The sequence below is a fragment of the Monopterus albus genome, unplaced genomic scaffold (genome assembly GCF_001952655.1).
Source record: "Monopterus albus unplaced genomic scaffold, M_albus_1.0 scaffold417.1, whole genome shotgun sequence".
Taxonomy (NCBI): Eukaryota; Metazoa; Chordata; class Actinopteri; order Synbranchiformes; family Synbranchidae; genus Monopterus; species Monopterus albus.
In genome coordinates, this window is record NW_018128297.1 from 80,018 (window position 1) to 102,123 (window position 22,106).

Sequence of the window (22,106 nt, forward strand, 5' to 3'; positions counted from 1 at the left end):
GCCAGAGGAAACAGAGGAGAATCCTGCAGCTGGAAAATAAATTAAAGCAACATGTAAACATAGTACAGCTCAGTTTAGTTTGTACTACATACTGTGTAGAATTCATGTGTAGTACAGAACTAGGACATGACGCTGATTATTACCTATCAGGTGCAGAGCTGGGGGCGCAGTCACCGGGTTGCGGACGGAAGAACTCAGCCATGTTGTCAAGGAGACGAGAGAAACCGCGGTCGAGACAAGCGCTGAGGACAGTGGTGAAATCTGGGCTGCGGTCAGAAATACGCACATTAGGATCCCGAAACACAAGTTCACAGATGGACACAGAGACAAAGGTGTGGCGTCTACCTGTCCAGCATGTCTCTGGTCTCGTTTAACAGTTTGATGGTCATAACATCATTTTCTGTCAGCCCACACGCCTGCAGAGAAGAGAGGATTTGTTACACACTCGCAGCAGTTTTTGTACATACTGCTGTTCTCTGTGTGTAGCAACCTGGTCAGCGAGGGCGTTCTCGTCGTCAGCCAGCATGTACCAGGACAGCGGGCGCCCCGAACCAGCCTCCACCTCAGCTCGGATCCAACTCAGCTGCTGCTCACACTCCAGCAGGGACAGACTCTGCTTCAGAGACAGCCTGGAGATGTGCACACAGTGTGGATGTCAATAAAACACAAGCAGCATTTGTCTGGATGTAAGGATAATGAAACTAACGCTCAGGTTCAGACGCTCACCCTCCTAGAGAGTTCTGCACTGCTTTCTTCACCACTGTCATCAACTCTGTCAGACCTGAACAGAGACACAAAGAGAAGCCGGTTCTGAATTCTGAACACTGTACTGAGGGACTAACGTAAAGAAGCATGAACAGTGACGTGATCACAGTGGGCTTCTGAATCCTACCATCTCCAAGTAGATGCTGGATACTAGACAGGTACTGATGCTGGACGTCTGGGGGAGTCTGAGCAGTCTGGAAGAAGACATGTACGTAAATAACATCATGAAATACTTGCTGTTACACTTGCTGTGCTCTCAAAAGATTTGCCTTTATGTTTTACTACTTTTCCCCCCAAATACAGCTGTATATCAAATCCTCTGGATAAGGGCAAGTGAGAGTCAAACTCCACTACATGAAGGAGTTTTAAACAAAGTGGAGGTATTCATCTTCCCAGTTCCCTATGAAACAAACTGCAGGCATACATAGCAGTATGTAGTACAGCAGATACATCAGAAAACAAATGCTGAGTTGCAGCAGTGTAACAGGAACCATCATGTCACAAACAACAATGGAAGCATTTCAACAAATAACTGGATAGAAATTGTGCCAACAACAGAAACCAGCAGGTCACACTGTTGTCTTACAGGTATGTATGTGAAATGATCTGAAACACTCATCACGTTTCTCACCATCCCGTTCTTTCCCACAAAGTTGTCTAGGTACAAGTAACCTCCAATGATGTTCAGCTGGACTCTCAGCAGAACCACCAGCATGCAGGTGCTGTACACTGCGACAATGGTTCGGGTGAAACCTGTGTAAAACAAATGTGTCCGATCAGATTCTGTTTTTACTTGAGTATTAACTTTAGACAATGTACAGGATGCTTCAGTGATGTCTGCTGTGTAGACCAGAACTTACTGATGATCTTTAAATCTTCCCAGATCTCCAGCTTGTTTGCTGGCCTGAGAGACAATGTTAAAGAAGAAAAAAGCATCATTGGTTTGTTTTACATCATCAAGACTGCAGGTAACATTGTCAACAGGTTTTACTCCGCTAGGAATAGTAATGGAATACCTCTACATAGATGTTTAGTACAATGAAAACATCTAAAAATGGTTGACAAATTTGCATATTTGTATAAAATAATTAATATAAAAACAAAACTGAGTTTGCATGTTCTCCCCGTGCTTGCATGGGTTCTCTCCGGGTATTCCGGCTTCCTCCCACAGTCCAAAGACATGCAGCTTAGGTTGATTGGTGTCTCTAAATTGCCCATAGGAGTGCGTGTGTGTGGTTGTTCGTCTATGTGTTAGCCCTGCGATGGATTGGTTACCTGTCCAGGGTGTACCCCGCCTTCGCCCGATTGCCGGCCGGGAACCTAATCTATCTTAACTTTAAACATATAAGAATGTGTAGAACTGTGTACGTAAGTGGATTAGAAGTTTGAATCCATTGATTCTAGCAGTGAAAAGTGCTTCTTCTCACTTGGTCTTGAGTAGTGCAGTGAGACTTTCCGAGCTGAGCTGCTTGATGATGGCTTCTCTCAGAGGGGGCAGCATGGACAGCACTGCGAGACACACACACACACACACACACACACACACAGTACAGTAATCAAATCAAAAGTGTTTAGTGCTGTTGGGCAAAGAATAACTCATAATTTGACATTTTTAGGGCCAATCCTGATAATACAAAACCCCAAGTAGTGCACACATTTATTTCTAGTTGGTATTATTCACAACAAGTGCATTGTTCAGAAGTGGTTACCGGTCATGTTGCAGGTCCTCTGGTTGCTTTCGAAGTGGAACTGCCTTCTGGCCTGAGTGATGCACTCTGTCGCCTCCTTCTCCTGCATCTCCCTGATCATCTTCTGGGCATATTTACCCAGGAAGTACACTCCTGGGGATTGCCAATAAATAAATAGTGGTACCAACAAATATCTTCAACTGTCAAAAACACTTAGTCTGAATTATATGTAGCTGGAGCACCTGACTGTGACAGAGATCTCTGCTTTAGAATAGAAACTAATAACACTGCATACTTTTAGTATTGTACCTAAAGAATACAGTAACATAGTGTCTTCTTTTTTTTCATTGAGCCATTAATAATTTTTCACCGGGTAAATTTTCTGTGATTTCCGACGCAGAGTGAATGCTGCAGCTGTCACTTCTTGATTAACGATCAAAAATAATTAGGCAAACCGTAGTTTGTACAACGCCACGAGTCAAACCTAAACACCTGCCAATCAACAATTCAGTTACAGACCAGGCTGACTTGTCATGTTCCATCCTCGCCTTAGCGCTAAGTTAATATGCTAACAGTTAGCATCCGTGGTGCTCTCATCCGTTGGACACCACGCCAAACGTCATTCGGTATTCTGACCGTTTAAAAGAAACCGTGCGTATGTGCAAAGCATCAAACAAAGTTGAACACTATCCGTTTAGTGAATCGTGTCAAATAGTTTAACTCTGTATACAGCTATCACACATCATGGAGAGTTCGCAAATGTAACGTTTGCCGTGTTTCTTGTCATATCTTTTCCGATAAGACACAATTGTTCGATGGTCAAAAACAATGCAATTACATTGAAAATCCGCTATTTGATGGGGGTAATGGGTGCCGAATTATAAAACGCGTTAAAATATCTTAGCATATTAATTCAAATTGTTTAACGAAGTCCAGTGCACTGCTATAATCATAAATGTACAGTAACGTTGGCTAATAGAAACACTAGGTAGTTACCTCCAACTACAACTCCGGTGAAAATAATTTTCCTTTTGTGGCGTTTAACAAAATTCCAAGCAGACGAAAACATCATCGGAAAGTGAGTTGTTCGCACACACTAAAACTCCAAAAACACCCCGTAATTTTTATTTCATGGGCATGTTATTAGAAGACTTTCTATTATTTAGCAAGCCCCTGCTCCCACCATGCTAACTATCAAACAGGTAGGGAGAGAGGAGATCAATTGCGCATGTCTGGAAGTGGTCCGTTCAATATTATCTTCCCTTTGTCCTGCGTATGCGTGGTACATATAGCAAACAAGATAGTAATTAAATATGAACAAATAGCTCATAAACTGTCATGAAAATCAGGCTACTGTGAGTTTTATTTTAGTTAAGTAGTAGTAGCCGCAATGGGGCCAGAAAAAGAAAGTAAGGGTGCTTCAGGAGAGAACTTTTATCCGAGTGCTGTCGAAACTGATAAGTGGATGGCTGCCGCGTTTGACATGGTGGGTAAATAGTTTAATCAGCAAATGAATCAGTTAATCCAGATAGAATTATCCACATAACTTTGACATAGTCGATTCTTTTAACTACTACGCTGTTATGCAGTTATATTCGTGTTTTAAAAAAATGACCAGTCTAAAAATGATTTTCATACCACCTATAAAGTTGAGCCAATTTCTTGTGTAAAAGCAGTTGATACCTAACGTTAAAGTGCTTCATCATAATTTAACTGACAAATGCCTTTAGTCTTAAAATCTATGATGTTGAGAAATCAAGACACCGCTGCACACAGACAGTCAATAACCTAGACACCGTTAGTCATGTAAACAAAGACACACAGTAAATATCCAGGTTTCTCATGTTAAATGTCATATCCTGGATATGACCAAATCCAGGATAAGGCTCAAATCTGGGGTATTTATGTGAAGTTGTGCATAAAAGCATACCGTAGTGGCTTAATCCTTCTAAAATGTGTTCTCCTCTGTTGAACTGAGCTCTTCATGTGCACGTTCTGCCTTAATGTGTTTTTGCAGGCCAAAGATGCTCTGGAGAATGGAGAAGTTCCAGTTGGATGTCTGATGGTCTACAGTGATGAAGTCGTAGGAAAAGGACGGAATGAAGTCAATGAGACAAAAAATGTAGGTAAAATTAAGAATGTCCTGTTTGAAAAAAAAAATACTCCAGTTTTTCCTTGAGATTGAGTGCCATGCAAAAATCGATCATTTTACAAAACATTCGGAGCAGTGGTCAATGCAATTTCTTTTTTAAATTCATTATGTTAGTAAGAAACTCAAGCTTGTATAGTCACTAAACACACAGCAGCCGCCAGAGTCTTTTTACATTAACAGGCTATTTGGGGCAAGGCAGTTTTATGTATATTGAGCATTTAATTACAGGTAAAGTGCACATGTTTTATATTGAAGCTCCCTTCACTTTGCAAATTAAAGTTCCACTAATCAGTATTTCTAAATAGTACAGATATTTTATCCAGCTAAACCTTCACCTCTTAATTCTTGAATTTTCTAAGAAAGTTTGGTATTAGGCTTTCTGAAGCTCCAAGAGAACATGAGACCTTTCTCTGCATGTGCTGTGTGGTGTATTTCAGGCGACTCGCCATGCTGAGATGGTTGCTCTGGACCAGCTCCTGGACTGGTGTCGCCATAGGAACCTGGATGTGAGGAGTGTGTGCAAGCAGACCGCCCTGTATGTCACTGTGGAGCCGTGCATCATGTGTGCTGCAGCCCTACGCCTTCTTAGTATCCTCTCTGCCTGTGTGTGTGTGTGTGTGTGTGTGTGTTTGTGTGTCGAGTGTGTGAATATTGTTCCTTCACCGTGTTTCAGACATCCCAGTGGTCGGGTACGGCTGCAGGAACGACCGGTTTGGAGGCTGTGGGTCAGTTCTGGACATTTCGTCTGCAGACTTACCTCAGACTGGGATCGCATTCAAGGTCTACGCTGGTTCCTGGTGTCTTTCTGTGTTTGTCGAATTGCTATTTTTTAAATATGTGTGTGCATGTCTTGTCCTTGAAAAGTACTACAGTGTACTTAGTGTCTGTGGATGCTTTCAGTCTTGTAACGGACAACCTGCTCAGACGAGTGGAGGCTGCTGTATCAGCAGATTGGTGCTCGTGATTTTGGGGTCTCATGCTCAGCTACCACATATGGATATACAGTAATGTTTGGGCATCCACATACTTTTGGCCATGTAGTGTAAATGACAGTGTATCTTGTGTTTTCAGTGTGTTTCGGGTCACAGAGCAGAAGAAGCTGTAGAGATGCTGAAGACTTTCTACAAACAGGAGAATCCAAATGGTGAGAAATAGCCTCTTCTTTTTTCCTCTTGTCACTTAATATTCTTCTCTTTATTTTTTTTAAATCTTTCTCCTTTATTCTCCTTCTTTCATGTTTTCTTTTCTCATCTGTCCACATCTTATTTTTTCTCTTCTTGCATTTTATAATTTTTTAAAATGTTTTTCTATTCTTTTCTTCTATTTTCAGTCATTTTTTTTCTTTTTGTCTTCTTTGTTTTCTCCCCCCAACAGTTATATTTTCTGTCTGTTTCAGCCCCAAAACCCAAAACAAGGAAGGACTGAGTCACACCCATGGTAGATTTACTTTTTATAATACTTGTATTCTTGTTTGTTTGTTTTTGTAATGCAATAAATGATAATAAATCATTTTATTATGTTGTAAACAGACTTCTTTGAACCTTGGTTGCTTTTCCATCAGTCTGTCAGCAGGGGGAGGCAGTAGGTCACCTGATTTCTCCACCATACTGATTAGTCACACAGGAGAAGTGACACTTATCACTTTCAAGTGATACATTTTCTTTCTACAAAATTCAGCTTTTAGGAACTAAAACACACATTTTACATAATCATGGATAGATAAATGTGATCCTGCAGTTAGAATGAAACTGATCCAAGAAGTCCAAATATTTAGAAAGACGAAGGCAAATTATCAGTATGTGTCATGTTGCTGAATTTTAAGTAGTTTTTTTGTCAGCCACGTTTATTTTTGCTGTTCACAACAGTTCTGTTTGTTCCTAAGCTGTGAATGTAAAACCCACCACTTCCTGTGGTATTTCTCAGAGAGGCAAAAGTGTGAGAAATGGTGAGGAAGAGTGTGTGTGTGTGTGTGTGTGTATCTAGCAGCGCTTCTCTGCAGAAGTGACCTTCGCACTGTTCATGTAACGTGCTGAGACACCTTTCACTTCCTCTCAGACACACATGTACTGTGGCCTGTGTGTGTGCATGGGTTTGCAGTATTTGCAGCTGGGAGGAATTGAAAGAACTAAATGTGTGTGTCTGTGTGAGTGCTGCTGGGTGTCGGTGCTGGGTGTGTACTTCAGGCGTCCTGCAGTTTTTTCCTCCTCCCACCGAATCCAACGAAGCCACTGAGAGGTTTTCAGACTGCTGCGCTTTGTCTTGCTCACGCCACCTTTCTTTTTTCTGTTTGTCTTGCTTTTCACCACCTCCTCTCTACTTCCTTCCTCCCACACTTCCTTCCTTTTTAGCAGCTGACTTCCTTTTCCTCCCCTACTTCCTTCCTGTCTTTCCTTTCATTCTCACTTTCTCTTTCTTTCCTTCTAGTTTTTAATTTATAACTTTCTTCCCTGCTTGCTTCATTTCATTCTTTTAGTCTTTCCCTTCCTTTCCCCCTCTTCATTCCCTTTGTTTTACACTTTTGTTTTCCTCCTTTAGTTTGTTTTACAACTTTCCTCCCTCCCCACTGCCTCCTTTCACCCCTTTCTGCTGGTTTTTCTGTATTTTTCTTCCTCATCCCTGTCTTCTTGCATCATTGTTTTTATTTTACAATGTCCCTCTGATTTCTTCCCACCTTGCTTTTTTCCTCTCCTTCCATTTTTGTCTTTAATGGTTCATATCACCGTTTCTTTCTTTCACCCATTTTCTACATCATTTTTCCTACTTTCATTTCTCCCATTTCCATCTTTCAGTTGTCCATCTGTGCTTCAGCACTTTCAATTTGAAATAAATCACACATACTATGTTAAAGTTGTGACCACCTGCTTGTTTAAAACATACACAAATAAACAAGGCGACGTGTGTTAAAATGGCTAATTTACAGTTCTTTCTAGATCGATGTAAACCTGCTCAAATTAAAGCTGAGACTTTGTGCTTTAACGTTAGATCCATGACTTTATTTGACTGTGTGCACAGAAATGTGTAACTGTCCAAATTATTATGATCTGGACTGGACATCAGAAATAACGGTGTGTTTTTCTAAAACAAGTGCTGGGATCCATGTCCATGTTGCTCATTAGCATGTAAATCCATGCTAATTAATGCAGTGCAGAATATTACTGAATGTTTTAAAGTGTCACCTCAGACTGGAGTTGACGTGTTAATGAAGAGATGCCACACACACCCACAGAGCGGTGCAGAGTTAGCTGCTAATGAACAGTGTGTTGTGTCAAACTCTCCAAATTGACAGTGAGAGGAGTGGACACACACACTCACACACACACACACACACGTTTTTCACCCAAGTTTTTAAAAAAATAGTGTAATATGAGATGTCATGTTGTGTAACGTTGAGAGAACAACATTTTCTGCAGCAAACAAAGGAGTTTATTTTGTATTATTTCACTGCCAAATGACCTGAGAGAAGAGAGGAGGGGCATTTGTTTTTGTTCAAGGAAGAACCAGACGGGAGAGTTTGTGTTGACAGGAAGAGTTACTTTAATATGTTTTGGGATTCCATTCTGTTAACCTCTATGGTAAAAATTGCTGGTTCCACCCTTCAGCTTATGCTTTCTCACTTTCTGTCCTGCCTTCCTTTAACTCAGTCACTGCATCTTTTCTTATGGTTTTTCTTTGTGTTTTGGCCCCTTTTCTTTGTTACGTCTTTCCAGCCTTGAAAAATGCATTGTTAGTTTTATCTTTTGCGTTTTTCTTGTTCATTCAGTTCCTCTGTCAGTGAGTGAGGCTGCATTTTGTTTCTACATCCACAGGTGCATTTTGCAGAATTGCTGTGTTTTTACACTACCTGGCACTTTTTGTCTGTAAATCCAGTGTTGTCTTCTTCCTGTTGTTTGCACAGAACAGCAACTAACTCATTATTGATAGGAACAGATGCTATGTGCAGAGAAAATACTACACGGTGCTAATTCTAGCACAAACAGGACACAAATCTGAGACGTGACATGTCAGGGCTAACATGTTGAAGAAAGCACCACAGTAGGAGCTAGTCAGCCCATTTGTTTTCACTTCTGAGGCCTTTTCTTTTTAGTTTTGCAGTTTATACTGAGTCAGTAGCCACTGAGCTTGTTGCATGTTTAAATACCTTCAATTATATGGATAAAATATACTTTAATGTGACCATTATAACATTGAGTCTTTCTGAAAGTGAATGATTTCCCATGCTGTTTTCTGACTGTATCAGACTATATATTCATGTGAGCTCAGGCCGCAGCATGAGGGCGAATCTTGAGTCACCTGCTCTAAATGAGGCAGCGGTGACATCTCGTAAATGTGTCACGCTCACAAGGTGCAGTGTGTCTGACCAGATGCCATCAGATTCTGTCACATCCAATTAAAACTGTCATACACCTGAGACCCACTGTAACTCAGGCGGAGCCAGTGTGGACCTGGATCCTCAGGCTGGTCCGAAGATCTCATTCAGGATCCGAATGGAAACATTTCCACTCAAACTTTATTGATTTTTATCAACATCTAGTGTTCATGTAGACATGCAAGAGATCGTGAATATTGATGTTCAACACATTATTGCTGCTCAGTAGTTTCATAGCAGCTCACTTTGATAAGTTACAGAAAAGCAGATCACAAATACAGTTTGTATGTGTGCTTCTGTCCCTGAATGCATACTTACATAGTCGTGTGTGTGTACAGTATTTCAGTGCGCATGTTCATTGTTTTGTGTAGATGCATGTTTGTGCATTTCATCAACTTTTCTCCACAAAGCTGGATGCATCAAAGTTGCTTAATTTTTGCCACCGAAAAACAAAACCAAAAAAGGAGAAAAAAAAAACACAAGAGATGTCGACTCCAACTCTCCATCTGTTGCCAGTTTCTCTACTTACTTTTAACTGATGATATTTTGTCCTTTCCTATGGTTATTGTTATGAATACAGTTCAAAGGTAATGGTGTTTTCCACATCCAGAGAGGTCACTTGTTTTCCTTTCTTGTGCTGTCCTGGGTGGGTGGGGCACAACTCATCCTGGTTTATCCGACCAAAGCCAATACTCATGTATTGTTCCCATACAACTGAGAAAGGATCACTCACCTTTGATCTTTCCTGGAAGAAATAAACAGAGACGCGACAGGAGAGTGAACTTTGTAACGTCAGCAGACTGTGAAGGTGTGTGTGTGGGAATAAAACTATAGACACTAAGGCTTCTTGTCTACAAAATCACACAGATTTCCTGTCTCTGGTGTGAGTGGGTGGGTGGAGTGCTACCTGCCAACTTGCTGAGCAGATAGAGGAGACAGAGAGAGAGAGAGTGTCTGTTTGTGTGTGTCTCTGTTTGTAAGCATGTGACCAACGCTTTCTGCATTTTGTGACTTTTCAGGATGAAGAAAATAGACAACCTCAGCATCTGAAATGGGACTAAATGTCTTGTAAAGTTGCATGTAGACTTTCCTTGGCTGAATATTCAACCGTAAAGTTTTTTTTTGCTGCATGTGTTGTGTACCTGTGTGTGAGTGATCCCAGATGTAGCTGTTGAGGATTTCTCCAAGAACATAGAAGACACAGATCAGCACCATCATTGCACTGAAGAAGATGACTCGAGCCAGTGGAGCAATGCGCTCCAGAACTGGGTACACCCACACGCCCGTCACCTGGTGCACCCAACACGTCCTGGGCAGGCAGGGCCACAGACAGTAAAAGTTAGGCCACGTCTGGGACTATGATTACTAGTAAAGGTCAAACCATTTGTGTCACAGGATCATACTCAGATTAATGGAAACAGACAAAACCTCAACTGGACAGGGCTAATTTAAAACAGACTTCAACTAAATTAAGTCAAAACTCATATAAACCTAAACTAAACCCATTATAAATCTGTCACTTACTTTATGTACTTAACTATAAACTGAATGTAGGCTGTATGCTATTTATGGGTGAGACATATGTTACCAAAGGATGTATCCTATGCCCAAGCAGCAAACTCCTGCCAGACCCCAAGACCTGCTGGGATACCGATGGTGGGTGGTCCGCATCTCGATGATGATGAAGGGAAGAACGGTGGTGTGCTGAGAGAAAGAAAGGCAAGACAGAGAGGGTGGTGGTCAAAGAGAGTAAATAAAGTCAAAGTCAAAATGTTTATTGTTTTATGCACAGTAAGGCAATATGTTTCCCTGCACAATGAAATGTAGCATTCTGTGTTTGGTGTATACATATGAACCCAGGCCATAGGTCACAAAAACAAAACATCTATTTTTGAACTTGGATTTTGAGATTGGATTGGATTTTTGTTTATTTCAGATGTCAGGGCGACAGGTCTGCAGTCATTCAGTTCCCTGGTGGAGGATTTATATTCTAATCTAAATTGGACTGGTCCACACAGACACCCCTCTTTGTTCAGGTCTTTTGGTTCGTTCCAGCGGGGAGAGCGCCTCTTACAGCAGCGGCTGTTGAAGTCCATTAGATACGTAAATGTCAGTGTGCTAACTGCAGTATAAAGCATGAATAGCCACTTTGAGCTCACGCCATGACAACGGTATAATTTGAAAAGCTGTAAATTACCAGGAACAACAGAATTTCCGTCTTTAAAGCTCTTCAAGTGGTAAACATTAGTGTTAGCTTGTTGTCTTTGCTTTACCGTTAGCTAGCTTATTAGCGACTTAAGTTGTTTTTGTGAAACAAAATAAACACTACAAAACCGGAGATGGACAAAATAAAGATTTTTGTAAGATTCAGTACTTAAATAGTGTAAGTAAAAAAGTATATGTTAGCTACATGACGAGAACTTTCTTTACAAACCTTATATTAATCCACAATGTTTGCTAATGTTAGCTAATCTGCCATTAACATATCCCGAGAAGAAAGCCTCTATACCAATTTTTGCTTGTTCAGTATTCCTATTAAATACAATACTGGGCAGTAAATAAGTAAAGTGTTAATAATTCATGTATAATTTAAATATACTGTACATAGTTCCTGATAGAAATGGTTTGATGATAAACTTAGAGGCTAAACAGATAACGATGGTTACGTTCAGTAACCCAAGCTTCTATTTCGTATAGGCTTCGCCCTGTAAGAGCCTCGGCTATTGGGTTCACCCATCGCGCATGCGCAGTCTTGAAGAGATTCTTTCGCGTCCTGTGCCCTGCACTGTCCCCAAACAGGTCCGCTGCGATCGCATAAGTGCCACCGTGACCTGCGAGCACCTTTCTATTTTTTTCCGGCAGTCCACGAAGAAACATCATGGGTAAGTATATTCCCTGTCATGGCGAAAGCATCTCTTCAGGACTGCGCATGCGCGAGGGGTGAACCCAATAGCGACAGCTCTTAGAGGGCGAAGCCTATACGAAATACAATTAGTGGTTGAATGTAAACATAATCAGATGCAGTTATCAATAGCTTTACATGATAACTTTGTTTTTAAATGTCATGTTTTATTTTAATAGGAACACAAAAAGCAGGAGAGCAGACACAGAAGGAGACTCTGATGCAGCCGTTGGATCTCAGGTAAGATCTTAATGTGGCTTAGTTATGATATCCAACAGTGAAAAGGTATGAAGATTTTTGTTTGAGGCTACTGCGTCTTCATTAGGTGTCATTTTATCAGCAGCAGGAACAGCCAAGCAGTCAGTTAGGGACAGGGGACACAGCAGCTTCTGCCACTGGAGGTAGGCTTCTTTGAGAATGTGTTTCTGTTGTTTACTGTACTTAGTGTGAGTTCCAAAGACAGATTGGTAATAGACATTTACATTGTTTACATCTGTAAAAATAAAGACACCACCACTTAAAACCTGCATTTATTGCTTTTTAAAATAATCTGAGAATCTGTGTAAGTCCGTTATCTAATTACAGATCTTGTTAAAATGTGTAGCTGTATAGGTTTTCATTAGAGACAATAGACTGAAAAAGTGTGCAGGGCCTTTTAGGCTTTGCCTCTTAAATTAGTATGAAGGTTTTAAACTTTTTATGATGATGGAATTGTGAAATTGTGCCCCCTCAAAAAATCTGAATGCCTGCCACTCCTGGACTTCAGTCACACAAGGAGAATTAAAGCAAACGGCCTGCACCTGACCACAGTTTGGATCCGCAGCAAAGGCTCAGAAGACTTTGAACAATGAGAGATTTCAGTCAACATTCCTAAAAGCATCCATTTAAAAATTTACAACACATAATGTTTGCAACAAATAAAGGGGTCTGAATACTTTATGCAGCAACTGTAGATTCAAGGTTGACTACACATAATTGTCGGTACTGGAAAGTCTGATATATCCATCTGTCATTCTGTTATAATGTAACAGCTAAATGAACAAAATAATAGAAAACAAAGGTGGAAAGGTGTGACCCATTATCTTTTTTAATGTTTTATTTTGAACCAATTTGCCTATGGCTTTTCTGCTGCCAAGTGAACTACTCTGTTTGCCCACTAGGGGGAACTCACAAAATACTTACGCACACCAATACAGACACACAGGACAGCTGTAATTGCCTCAGCAGAGTTGAGACCTCTCTCTTACCTCATTTGCACTCTCAGGAGCACAGCTGTAGATTAGTGTGTGTGTCAGACAGTTCACCCTCTGCAAAGTCAGACTGCTGAGCTCTGTCTTTGGGCTTTGTCTCTGGCAGTCGAGGTGGTCGGCCTCACTAAGCTAGGTTAGAGAAACACCAACTGGGATTCTTCTGTCTGTTAATTATTCCCACACTGATGGCTAGAAGTGATAATGACTGTCTGGTTTGATGCTCAGGGTGACAGTGGGTGTAAACGTAGCTGAAGGGCAGGTTTGCTTTATTATTGCTTTAATTTTAAAAAGTCTGCTTGGAACACTTTTTTTTAAGAAATATGCACTTTAAATGTTGATTACACCTATCGGCCAATGTTAGTTTACAGCTGATACACTTTATTAATATCTGTGTATCGCTGCCTGATGTGTGAAAAGAAATGTCAGGACAGAAATGCCAAATTATTAGGTATTGAAAGTATCTCAATAAAACATCTCTCCATTAGAATCTAGATTTATAAGATGTAAAATGTGCAGTACAGATTATGGTCTTTTTTTTTTTTACTAAACAAGAAATCCCAATTAAAATGTCAAGCGTTTATATGCAAAAATGATGTCCATTGTAATATTTGCAGAATTGATATTGGGCTTGAAATCCAGCTGAGCTGTTGCAACCGTCATCACAAGTTCAAAACTGGTTCAGTTTAAAATATCTAATTCAGTGCAGGAAAATTAACATAAAAATTAATCTTCAAAACACCAGTAGCAACTCTAAAGTCAGTACCTCGAAAAATACAGTGCTGCCATTTAAAAGGATTCAGCCGTCACCACCAATACATCAGCTTTTAGTTTGACAGTGCCAGTATTTGATTGTTAAATTGACCATACATTAAAACATGTCATGAAAACCTTTGGTAATTTTACTATTGGTTGTTAGAAAGATTGTCAGTGATTATACTGCTTCTTTCTCTGTAAGTCGTTAATTGCCTTAAAAGGTGACAATAAAACAAGTTCTCACAACCGCACAGCAATGGAATCTGACACAGTGATAACAATGAACACAGAGCACAGAGGCGATGAAGGGTGAATGCAAATGCTGGTCTCAGGTTTGTGAGTGTGTGTCTGTGTTTGTGTGAATGTATTCACCAGATGTGATCCTTGGTTTGTGTGTGTGTGTAACAGGTCAATGGCGTCAGAGCCGGTGTGAGACTATAATGCCCTGTTGCTAGGAGAAACCTGCCTGTGTGTCTGTCGGTTAATGGACAACACACACCTCACAAACTGAAACACACATGCTGGTGACACTGGTTTGGCTTGCATTCACTCAGCGGAGGCTGGCTCCTTGGGGGGATGGGATGATAACTCAGTTAAGTATGCAGCTGAAAAAATACAATGGCTAAAGTTGGGTAGTGTTTGAGTAGTGTTGTTTTCTTAGCAACCAACATTGAACAGAAACAAAGCCCCTGATTGCCATAACTTACAATGGTGGATGCAATGTGGAAAGATGTAAATACTTTTTCTCTGTTGTTCAAAGGGGCTTAGTTTTTATTACATAAACCACTCATAAGTAATTTTACATGTCAAAAACCTATCTGAGTACACTACCAGTCAAAGGTTTGTGGTCACCTCCGTTTTTCCAGTGGTTATTATGACATGTACATGTCCAGTGGATACGCTTAAATGGCACAAAGCTAGAAGTGAACTGCCAAAGGTGTTTAAAAAAAAAAAAGATGCCAACAGTTCCTACAGGTCCCGACTGCTGCTGACTGACAAAAACAGATTCTGTCTGCACAAAGGCAGACTTGGAACAGACTGTGTCACTGCATCCTCTGGAGCATCATTTGGAAAAAGGCCACGGACACAGGGAGTCAGAGCTTCTTAGTGTTTCATCCTGTAGCAGGAGAATGAGCCACAAACAGCTCCAGGCTGTGGAGGAGCACTGAACAGTGATGGACCGACAGCACAGGGTCCAGACTTTCCAGGTGAAGCGTGAAAGCAAAGCAACCTACAGGTGCAGCACATCTGTGGGAACATCTGCAGCAGCGCTGTCTGATCTCAGCAGTAGAGAGAGTGACAGGTGTGTTCACCTGTTGGATCACATTGACAACTACTGGAAACATGGAGGTGACCTAAAACATTTGAGTAGTGTAATTACCATTAAACAGATTGGAGTAGTTCAATAACACATCTGCAGTCAATCTTACACTTGTCCACCATACTGGCAGGACTTCTGGACACATGATTAAAATCTTTTTCTCTCACAGGCTCTCCATTATTTGATCCCTCCCCTCCTCCAGAGGGAAGGGCCACATGGTTGCCGTGGCAACCACTATAAACAAACAATAGCGATACCATGGAATACCGCAAAATATTTACAACCGCTAGACACACACACACTCCCATTTTCTGTCGCACCCACACAACCCAGTGGTGTTATGGTTGTTTTGGTCCTTGGCAACAGCGCCATAACAGCCGCTCAGCAATTACATCAACGCCTGGAGTACAAGAAGAGACACAAAGCAAACACACTGTCATGCTGTCTTTGTGTCATTTAGCTTCAGAAGTAGTGTTATGGAAGTGATCATGTTTTCACACAAAGCACACACCACCTACTCTCACGCTGCTCCTTGAACGTGCTCTGCCAGGAGGAAGTCTGATGAGAGGGTTTTGCATGTTACAGTCAGTGCTGGAGACTGCAGATTATCACACTGGCTGATTGGAGCACACACAGCTGACTGTGTTATCAGTCAGGCGACATGGTGCACAGCGTGTTAGCCCACGTCTAAACGTTCGATTAAACCCGCTTCCTCTATGCAGCAAATCAAAGCAAACCACCTGCCAGCAGCTCTGTTCAAATTCAGAGCTTCACCAGCACCAACTCTGACCACTGATAAGATTTATCAAGTACTTTACAGAGTTAGGATCCACTGATATGAGTAGTGATCCGAGCAGGACTCACTTGACATGTAGAACCCATCAATCAATCACGCAATTTAGTACCACTGATCTAGCAGCAGGATCCAGGTCCTGAGTAGTCCTACCCCTGACCAACAAAAACTGTACTGGTAAAAACATACATGTATATGTTCATTTACTGGTACAGGTGGATGCAGGCAACCCACAAGTCAGAAACTGGAGAACAAACAGAGAAGTGAGATGAAAATCTCACATTTTAAGGCTGCACTTGTTTTCCAAGTACACGATGTCTTGAACATGATGTATATGGAAGCTTTGCTGAATGCAATCTGCAATGTTGCCACTAGATGTCACTAAATCCCCCACACTGCACCTTTACATTACAGTTAATTATAGTAAGATAAGATAATCCTATATTGTCGTTGTAACATGTACAACGAAATTTTAGAGTGACCTCCAGTCGGTACATCAATAGAAAAAAAACCCATAACATATGAAATAAGACCATATAAAAAAACTTAACCGTGAGAAAAACGAAATAAACAACAGACCTCTGTGTTCCTCCAGTCAGTGTTTTGTTTGGTGGTTTGTGTACATGCTGTTTTCCAGATTGTGTAATAATTATATGCTATGCAGTGACTAGTTTGCCATGACAATAAGTCAGTTAGGTGGTTACGTCCATGAAGAAGACATCTCTGCTGAAACCACCCTCTGTTTCTTGTTCACTGGCCAGTAATTCAAAGTTAAACCAAATGAATCAACAACATCAGTAGAGAAGAATCCACTCACCATGCCGTGGTTGAGCCACTGAGGAATGAAGCTGTCCAGTAGTTTGGGGTAGACCAGTTCTCTGTCGTACAGGTAGAGAGTCCAGAACGTAAAGACCACAAACTTAAGGGAGACAGAAAGAAAAGAGAAAACAGACAGTTAGCAAACATGTATCGATGCCAAGCAGCTGCACACAAACACTGAAACCAAGTACAACAACACTATGGAATTTTGTTGGCTACTAAACTTCTGCTCTGCTGTTCAGTCAGTGATAACCCTCACATCCACTCCTCACATTTTATTACTGTGTCAGGGGTATTTTCTCTTTCTTTTACTTGTTGTAGCCTCCTGTGTGGGAGTGTGTCTTTGGCTCCTTCTTAAAACTCAGTCAACTCCTGCCAGGACATCGGTGGCCCAAAGTAAAAGGAGAATCTGTCCTAACAATATCTTGGTCTAATATTTCTCCGGCAGATGGTTTGAACCCGGGCCAGACCACGTTCTGCAGGATGGGGGTGGAATTACCTGACCGTCATCTAGATTCCAATTCAAGGTATCTGAACCATCCCCCTATTGTTCCATGACCGGCATGTGCTCTGCTTTCTACACACAAATACACACCTTGTCTGTCACATATACACACAGACTAAAGTAGATGCCCATATGGATGTGCACACACATATACACTTGTAATATATGCACCTGCACTCTCATATATTTCTGCGACACATAGGAGCAGAGCTACATGCATATGCAGACACACACACACACTCACTTCCCATCAGTGAGGCTGCGTTTCCACACATTAACTCTGCTGATAATCATGTCTATTGCACTGTGTTAAGTGAACCCTGTGTCCAGCTCACAGCACAGTGCCTGCTGATGGCTTCTGCAGGTGTGTGTGTGTGTGTGTCTAACTGGTACTCAGGTTGCTTAGGGCAGTTAGCTATCAACTGTGTGTGTGGCTAACGTATGCATATTCATGACCGTGTGTGTGTCAAAACCTATGCTTGTGATCAGACAGGCTCCTCGATGTGGCAGCTACAGGGCACCTTGCCAACTGGAATGTTGAATAAAAGTGTTTGTGTGTCTGTGTTAATGAGAGTGAGAGAGGCAGAACCATGTGAGTGGAGTCTGCCAGCGTAGTGAGCACAGCCTGAGGATCAGACAGGGGTCACCGCCTAGCTGTCTGAAGCAACAGACACTTGTTCCCTCTGTTCTGTTTATTCACAGCTAGATTTAACTGAACTCAGCTGGTGTTAGCTGCTGCACTCGCAAGTCGACAGTGGGGATAGTTTTTGTCCTCAGTGGTGTCTCCTTAGCAGCAAGTATTGAAACTGTTCCTAAAGTTGATGCTTTAGTCAGATTTGTTCTCTGTGGTTCTGAGTGATTCTACAGAGACATAAACGGAAAAGATTTATTGTTGAAGCTGCTGGGGTAGAATTTTTATGTTGATCAATTTGCAGATTTTTATTAGATGTTACTTTGTTCTGTTGGGGTACATTCTACAAAGAGTTAACTAATATTACTGCTAACAACAGTCTAGAAAAAAATATATGAAACCTTTGTAAAATTAAGGCTTTTAACTCAGCAAATGACTGTTTTAAAGAAACTGAAATCAAGTTTTAAAGATCTGCGCATGTCTTGTATTTAGATCCACAATTTGGGATTTATACTAGAAATGTTTTAAAAATAATTCATTTTAATTTTCCTAGAGGCCAACCCTCAACACTGTTATACTTTTACACCACTCCATCTCCCAGATCAACCATGTGAACTTGAAAAAATCTCACCAAGGTCTAAATGTACTGTAATATAAACAGGGGGAAGAATTTTTAAATCTGCCATTTGACACAACAAACCCCTGTGACTCATAGTTTGTAGAAACCTGTTGTCCCCATCCTTCAGGGGAGAAAGACAGGGTAAAAAAAGGAAGGAATGCAGGCTGCAAACCTGCTGATCCTTCCCTGGGCTATTGTGTGTCTCGTGTGTGTTTTTGGTATGCATCTGTCGGCTCACCGCTCCGACAGGAAAGGCCAGGATGGCCATCATCCAGTCCCTCAGGCTAATCAGCTTCCTGAGCTGCCGCTCCTGCTCCCTGCTGGCACCTCCCTTAGTCAGCAGACTGGACACATCGATCAGGACGCACAGTCCAAAAAACACCGCCTGGATCACCTGCAGAGAGACATCAGCAACCAAACAGAGAGGACAATAATATAAAAGAGATGGACAGAGAAAGAAAGCAAGCAAGAACAACTCAGTACATTTTCCAAAAAGAGGAAGAGCTCAGAGAAGAAGAGAGAGAGGATGAGAGAAGTGGCAAGTGGCAACCAGACAAAGCAAGAACAGGGCAGCTGCACTTTTTTGGTGCTCCCGTTTCTTCATAACCTGCCTCACATACCTTTCCATCAATCAGTCATTTCTACATCACCCCCAAAGTCATTTCCTTAAAAGACGAGGCTAGAAACACTGACTTTAATTTCAGTGAGCATGCACAACAAAATCAAGTCCATCTGTAGAACCAATGTGTTACACAAACATGACCACTGGAGTGTGTTTGAGGTCTGGGTTTATCTCATCACAAGCAGCCAATGCACAGACTGTATGGACATTTGCTTCAGATTCTAGGACAAACCAACATGGTGTCTCAGTGAGGTGCTGGGCCACCACGTGCCACCAGAACACCCTCAGTGCACCTTGGCATTGACTCTCCAAGTCTCTGAACTTTACTCAAGGGATGAATACCATTCTTCCAACAGATATGTACTCTGGTTTCCCTATGTAGTGGTGAAACCTTCTGATGTTGACACTGGTGGTGCTGTTTCAGTACTCCAGAGGGCACCATGGGCACAGGGCTCCTGTTTTCTTCTGCAGTTTTACTTTCCTTAGCCACAAGGGGGCGTTTTTTTTTTTTTTTTTTACCAGTCCCACAGAGGCAGAGGAGTCATAGCAGGGCCACAAACCAGGCTCCTTGTCTTTCTGGCTCCTGTTGCTATGGTCATGACTTGCTATGCTAACATTAGCTGGTCGACCTACTGAAGACGTTCCCATGGGGGTGAGAGTCTACATTTAATGACAGAGGAAACTCCCTGTGACAAGGTCAAGCACATCTTTAGCTGTGCTGTTAGTGGTGATGGATTTAGCTGTAGGGGGGAGATGGTGAGCAGACAGGCGGGTGGTGCCCAGCATAAATGTGCTGCAGGTCAACACATGAAGTAATTTTCGGCTGTATTTCAATAAAACTGCATGGTTTATATCAACATGCACCATAAATACACAAATTTGAAATGTTTAAATTCAGACAGAGCTGCAGGGCATTAAGTGAACCATTGTGAGAGAGAAACCAGCTCTCTACTTTAGTCTCCATTTGGGTGTAATGAAACACTCCCATCAATATGTTCACAGTGATGGATGTGAACTGCTTCTCCAAAGAAAGATGGCATGGATGCACACCCCATCTTTCCTCCTCGGCCCTCCTCTCCCTCTGGGAGTATCCAGTGTCGCCCGGTGGGTGAAGGGATGGCTGGACCTCCGTGGCACTTTGACTTTCAAGCTATCCGATGCCAATTCACATACAGTGATGTGTTTGTGGACGTATATCATTCTGTTGTCTGAACAGGATGATATACTGTTGGTACTGTACTGTGCGTTGCTTGTTACCCTTTTGTATGTCTGTGTGCGTCTAATTTATATTGATGACAGTACAAAACCTAGGCCACTACCATGTCTAACATAGCTTGTCTGCTCAGCTAGCGGTGAGGTTCTGAGCAGGAACAACACACTCTGCTTCTTTTCTCAACTCACACACAGTCATTTGTGAAATGGATCTAAAAAGCAATCATGACTCCACACCAATATGTAGGGTTTCATGTTACTTACACACATACACACACACACAATGATTACGAGCCAGATGTTGTCGTGGTGTGCATTTCCTGGCTGCTGTTGTGTACAGATCATTAAAAGCACTGTTAACTAGGAGGAGAGGTCTAATGTGGAAAATATGACACAGTTACTTCTCTCTCTCACACACACACACACGATTATTTTGTCTTTAAACAGGCCTTAACTGAACCACTGCTACAAAAACTGTAGTGGTGTTTCTTATGTCTACATCCCTATAACTGCCTTGTCTCCTCCCAAAAATGTATTTTGTCCATTGTCCCAACAACAACGTGCATCTTAAAGCAGTGTGGTAAAATTCACATTTTGAAGGTCTCAGTGTCGAGCTTTGGTAAACCAAAAAGAAAAGCAAAGGTTAAAATACCAACCAACCAAGGTTGGTATTTTAAGGTTGGTGGTTGGTTCAGGTTGGTGGAGAGTTCCTGCCTCAAGTGGAGGAGTTCAAGTATCTTGGGATCTTGTTCACGAGTGAGGGAAGGTTGGAACGGGAGATTGACAGGCGGATCGGTGCAGCTTCTGCAGTAATGCGGTCAATGTACAGTGGGTACGGAAAGTATTTCAGACCCCCTTAAATATTTCACTCTTTGTTATATTGCAGCCATATGCTAAAATCATTTAAGTTCATTTTTTTCCTCATTAATGTACACACAGCACCCCATACTGACAGAAAAACACAGAATTTTTGACATTTTTGCAGAGTTATTAAAAAAGAAAAACTGAAATATCACATGGTCATAAGTATTCAGACCCTTTGCTCAGTATTTAGTAGAAGCCCCCTTTTGAGCTAATACAGCCATGAGTCTTTTTGGGAATGATGCAACAAGTTTTTCACACCTGCATTTGGGGATCCTCTGCCATTCCCCCTTGCAGATCCTCTCCAGTTCTGTCAGGTTGGATGGTAAACGTTGGTGGACAGCCATTTTCAGGTCTCTCCAGAGATGCTCAATTGGGTTTAAGTCAGGGCTCTGGCTGGGCCATTCAAGAACAGTCACGGAGTTGTTGTGAAGCCACTCCTTCGTTATTTTAGCTGCGTGCTTAGGGTCATTGTCTTGTTGGAAGGTGAACCTTCGGCCCAGTCTGAGGTCCTGAGCACTCTGGAGAAGGTTTTCATCCAGGATATCCCTGTACGTGGCCGCATTCATCCTTCCCTCGATTGCATTAATGAATTGATTGAATTAAGGCCAAAAAGTTCTATCTTGGTCTCATCAGACCAGAGAATCTTATTTCTCACCATCTTGGAGTCCTTCAGGTGTTTTTGAGCAAACTCCATGCAGGCTTTCATGTGTCTTGCACTGAGGAGAGGCTTCCGTCGGGCCACTCTGCCATAAAGCCCCGACTGGTGGAGGTCTGCAGTGATGGTTGACTTTCTACAACTTTCTCCCATCTCCCAACTGCATCTCTGGAGCTCAGCCACAGTCAT

General features: G+C 41.8%; 4 protein-coding genes across 18 annotated transcripts in view; 2 read left to right on the forward strand and 2 right to left on the reverse strand.

The window, feature by feature from the left end:
* The window catches only part of pex3 (peroxisomal biogenesis factor 3), a 5,740-nt gene extending 2,060 nt beyond the window's left edge, over positions 1-3,680 (reverse strand). Inside the window, exons 1-10 of one of the 4 annotated variants that reach the window (XM_020586636.1) lie at positions 3,450-3,680; positions 2,475-2,606; positions 2,193-2,274; positions 1,626-1,669; positions 1,397-1,518; positions 893-959; positions 727-781; positions 491-629; positions 346-416; positions 144-266 (exon numbers count right to left, since the gene is read on the reverse strand). In XM_020586636.1, coding sequence (XP_020442292.1) covers positions 144-266; positions 346-416; positions 491-629; positions 727-781; positions 893-959; positions 1,397-1,518; positions 1,626-1,669; positions 2,193-2,274; positions 2,475-2,606; positions 3,450-3,525 — 911 coding nt within the window. In that variant the 5' untranslated portion in view covers positions 3,526-3,680. The other 3 variants (XM_020586638.1, XM_020586639.1, XM_020586637.1) reach the window with 3 other exon arrangements.
* A 141-nt stretch (positions 3,681-3,821) lies between these two features.
* Positions 3,822-6,113, forward strand: adat2 (adenosine deaminase tRNA specific 2). Its single transcript, XM_020586641.1, has 6 exons — positions 3,822-3,939; positions 4,471-4,575; positions 5,043-5,193; positions 5,279-5,385; positions 5,677-5,749; positions 6,002-6,113. Exons 1-6 carry the CDS (start codon positions 3,844-3,846, stop codon positions 6,028-6,030), a joined length of 561 nt encoding a protein of 186 aa, XP_020442297.1. The 5' UTR covers positions 3,822-3,843; the 3' UTR covers positions 6,031-6,113.
* Positions 6,114-7,680: 1,567 nt separating this feature from the next.
* aig1 (androgen-induced 1 (H. sapiens)) overlaps positions 7,681-22,106 on the reverse strand; it is a 17,205-nt gene continuing 2,779 nt past the window's right edge. The window contains exons 2-6 of one of the 2 annotated variants that reach the window (XM_020586634.1): positions 18,803-18,958; positions 16,808-16,909; positions 10,560-10,675; positions 10,114-10,280; positions 7,681-9,716 (exon numbers count right to left, since the gene is read on the reverse strand). In XM_020586634.1, the coding sequence (XP_020442290.1) occupies positions 9,697-9,716; positions 10,114-10,280; positions 10,560-10,675; positions 16,808-16,909; positions 18,803-18,958 (561 nt within the window). In that variant the 3' untranslated portion in view covers positions 7,681-9,696. Of the gene's footprint in view, positions 9,717-10,113; positions 10,281-10,559; positions 10,676-14,461; positions 15,598-16,807; positions 16,910-18,802; positions 18,959-22,106 lie in introns of those variants that run through there. The other variant, XM_020586635.1, reaches the window with a different exon arrangement.
* The window catches only part of hivep2a (HIVEP zinc finger 2a), a 119,183-nt gene continuing 107,761 nt past the window's right edge, over positions 10,685-22,106 (forward strand). Inside the window, exons 1-4 of one of the 11 annotated variants that reach the window (XM_020586618.1) lie at positions 10,685-11,354; positions 12,053-12,113; positions 12,214-12,274; positions 17,258-17,336. The gene's annotated coding sequence lies outside the window, so the exon portion shown is untranslated. Of the gene's footprint in view, positions 11,355-11,835; positions 11,912-12,052; positions 12,114-12,213; positions 12,275-14,382; positions 14,469-17,257; positions 17,337-22,106 lie in introns of those variants that run through there. The other 10 variants (XM_020586621.1, XM_020586622.1, XM_020586623.1 and 7 more) reach the window with 10 other exon arrangements.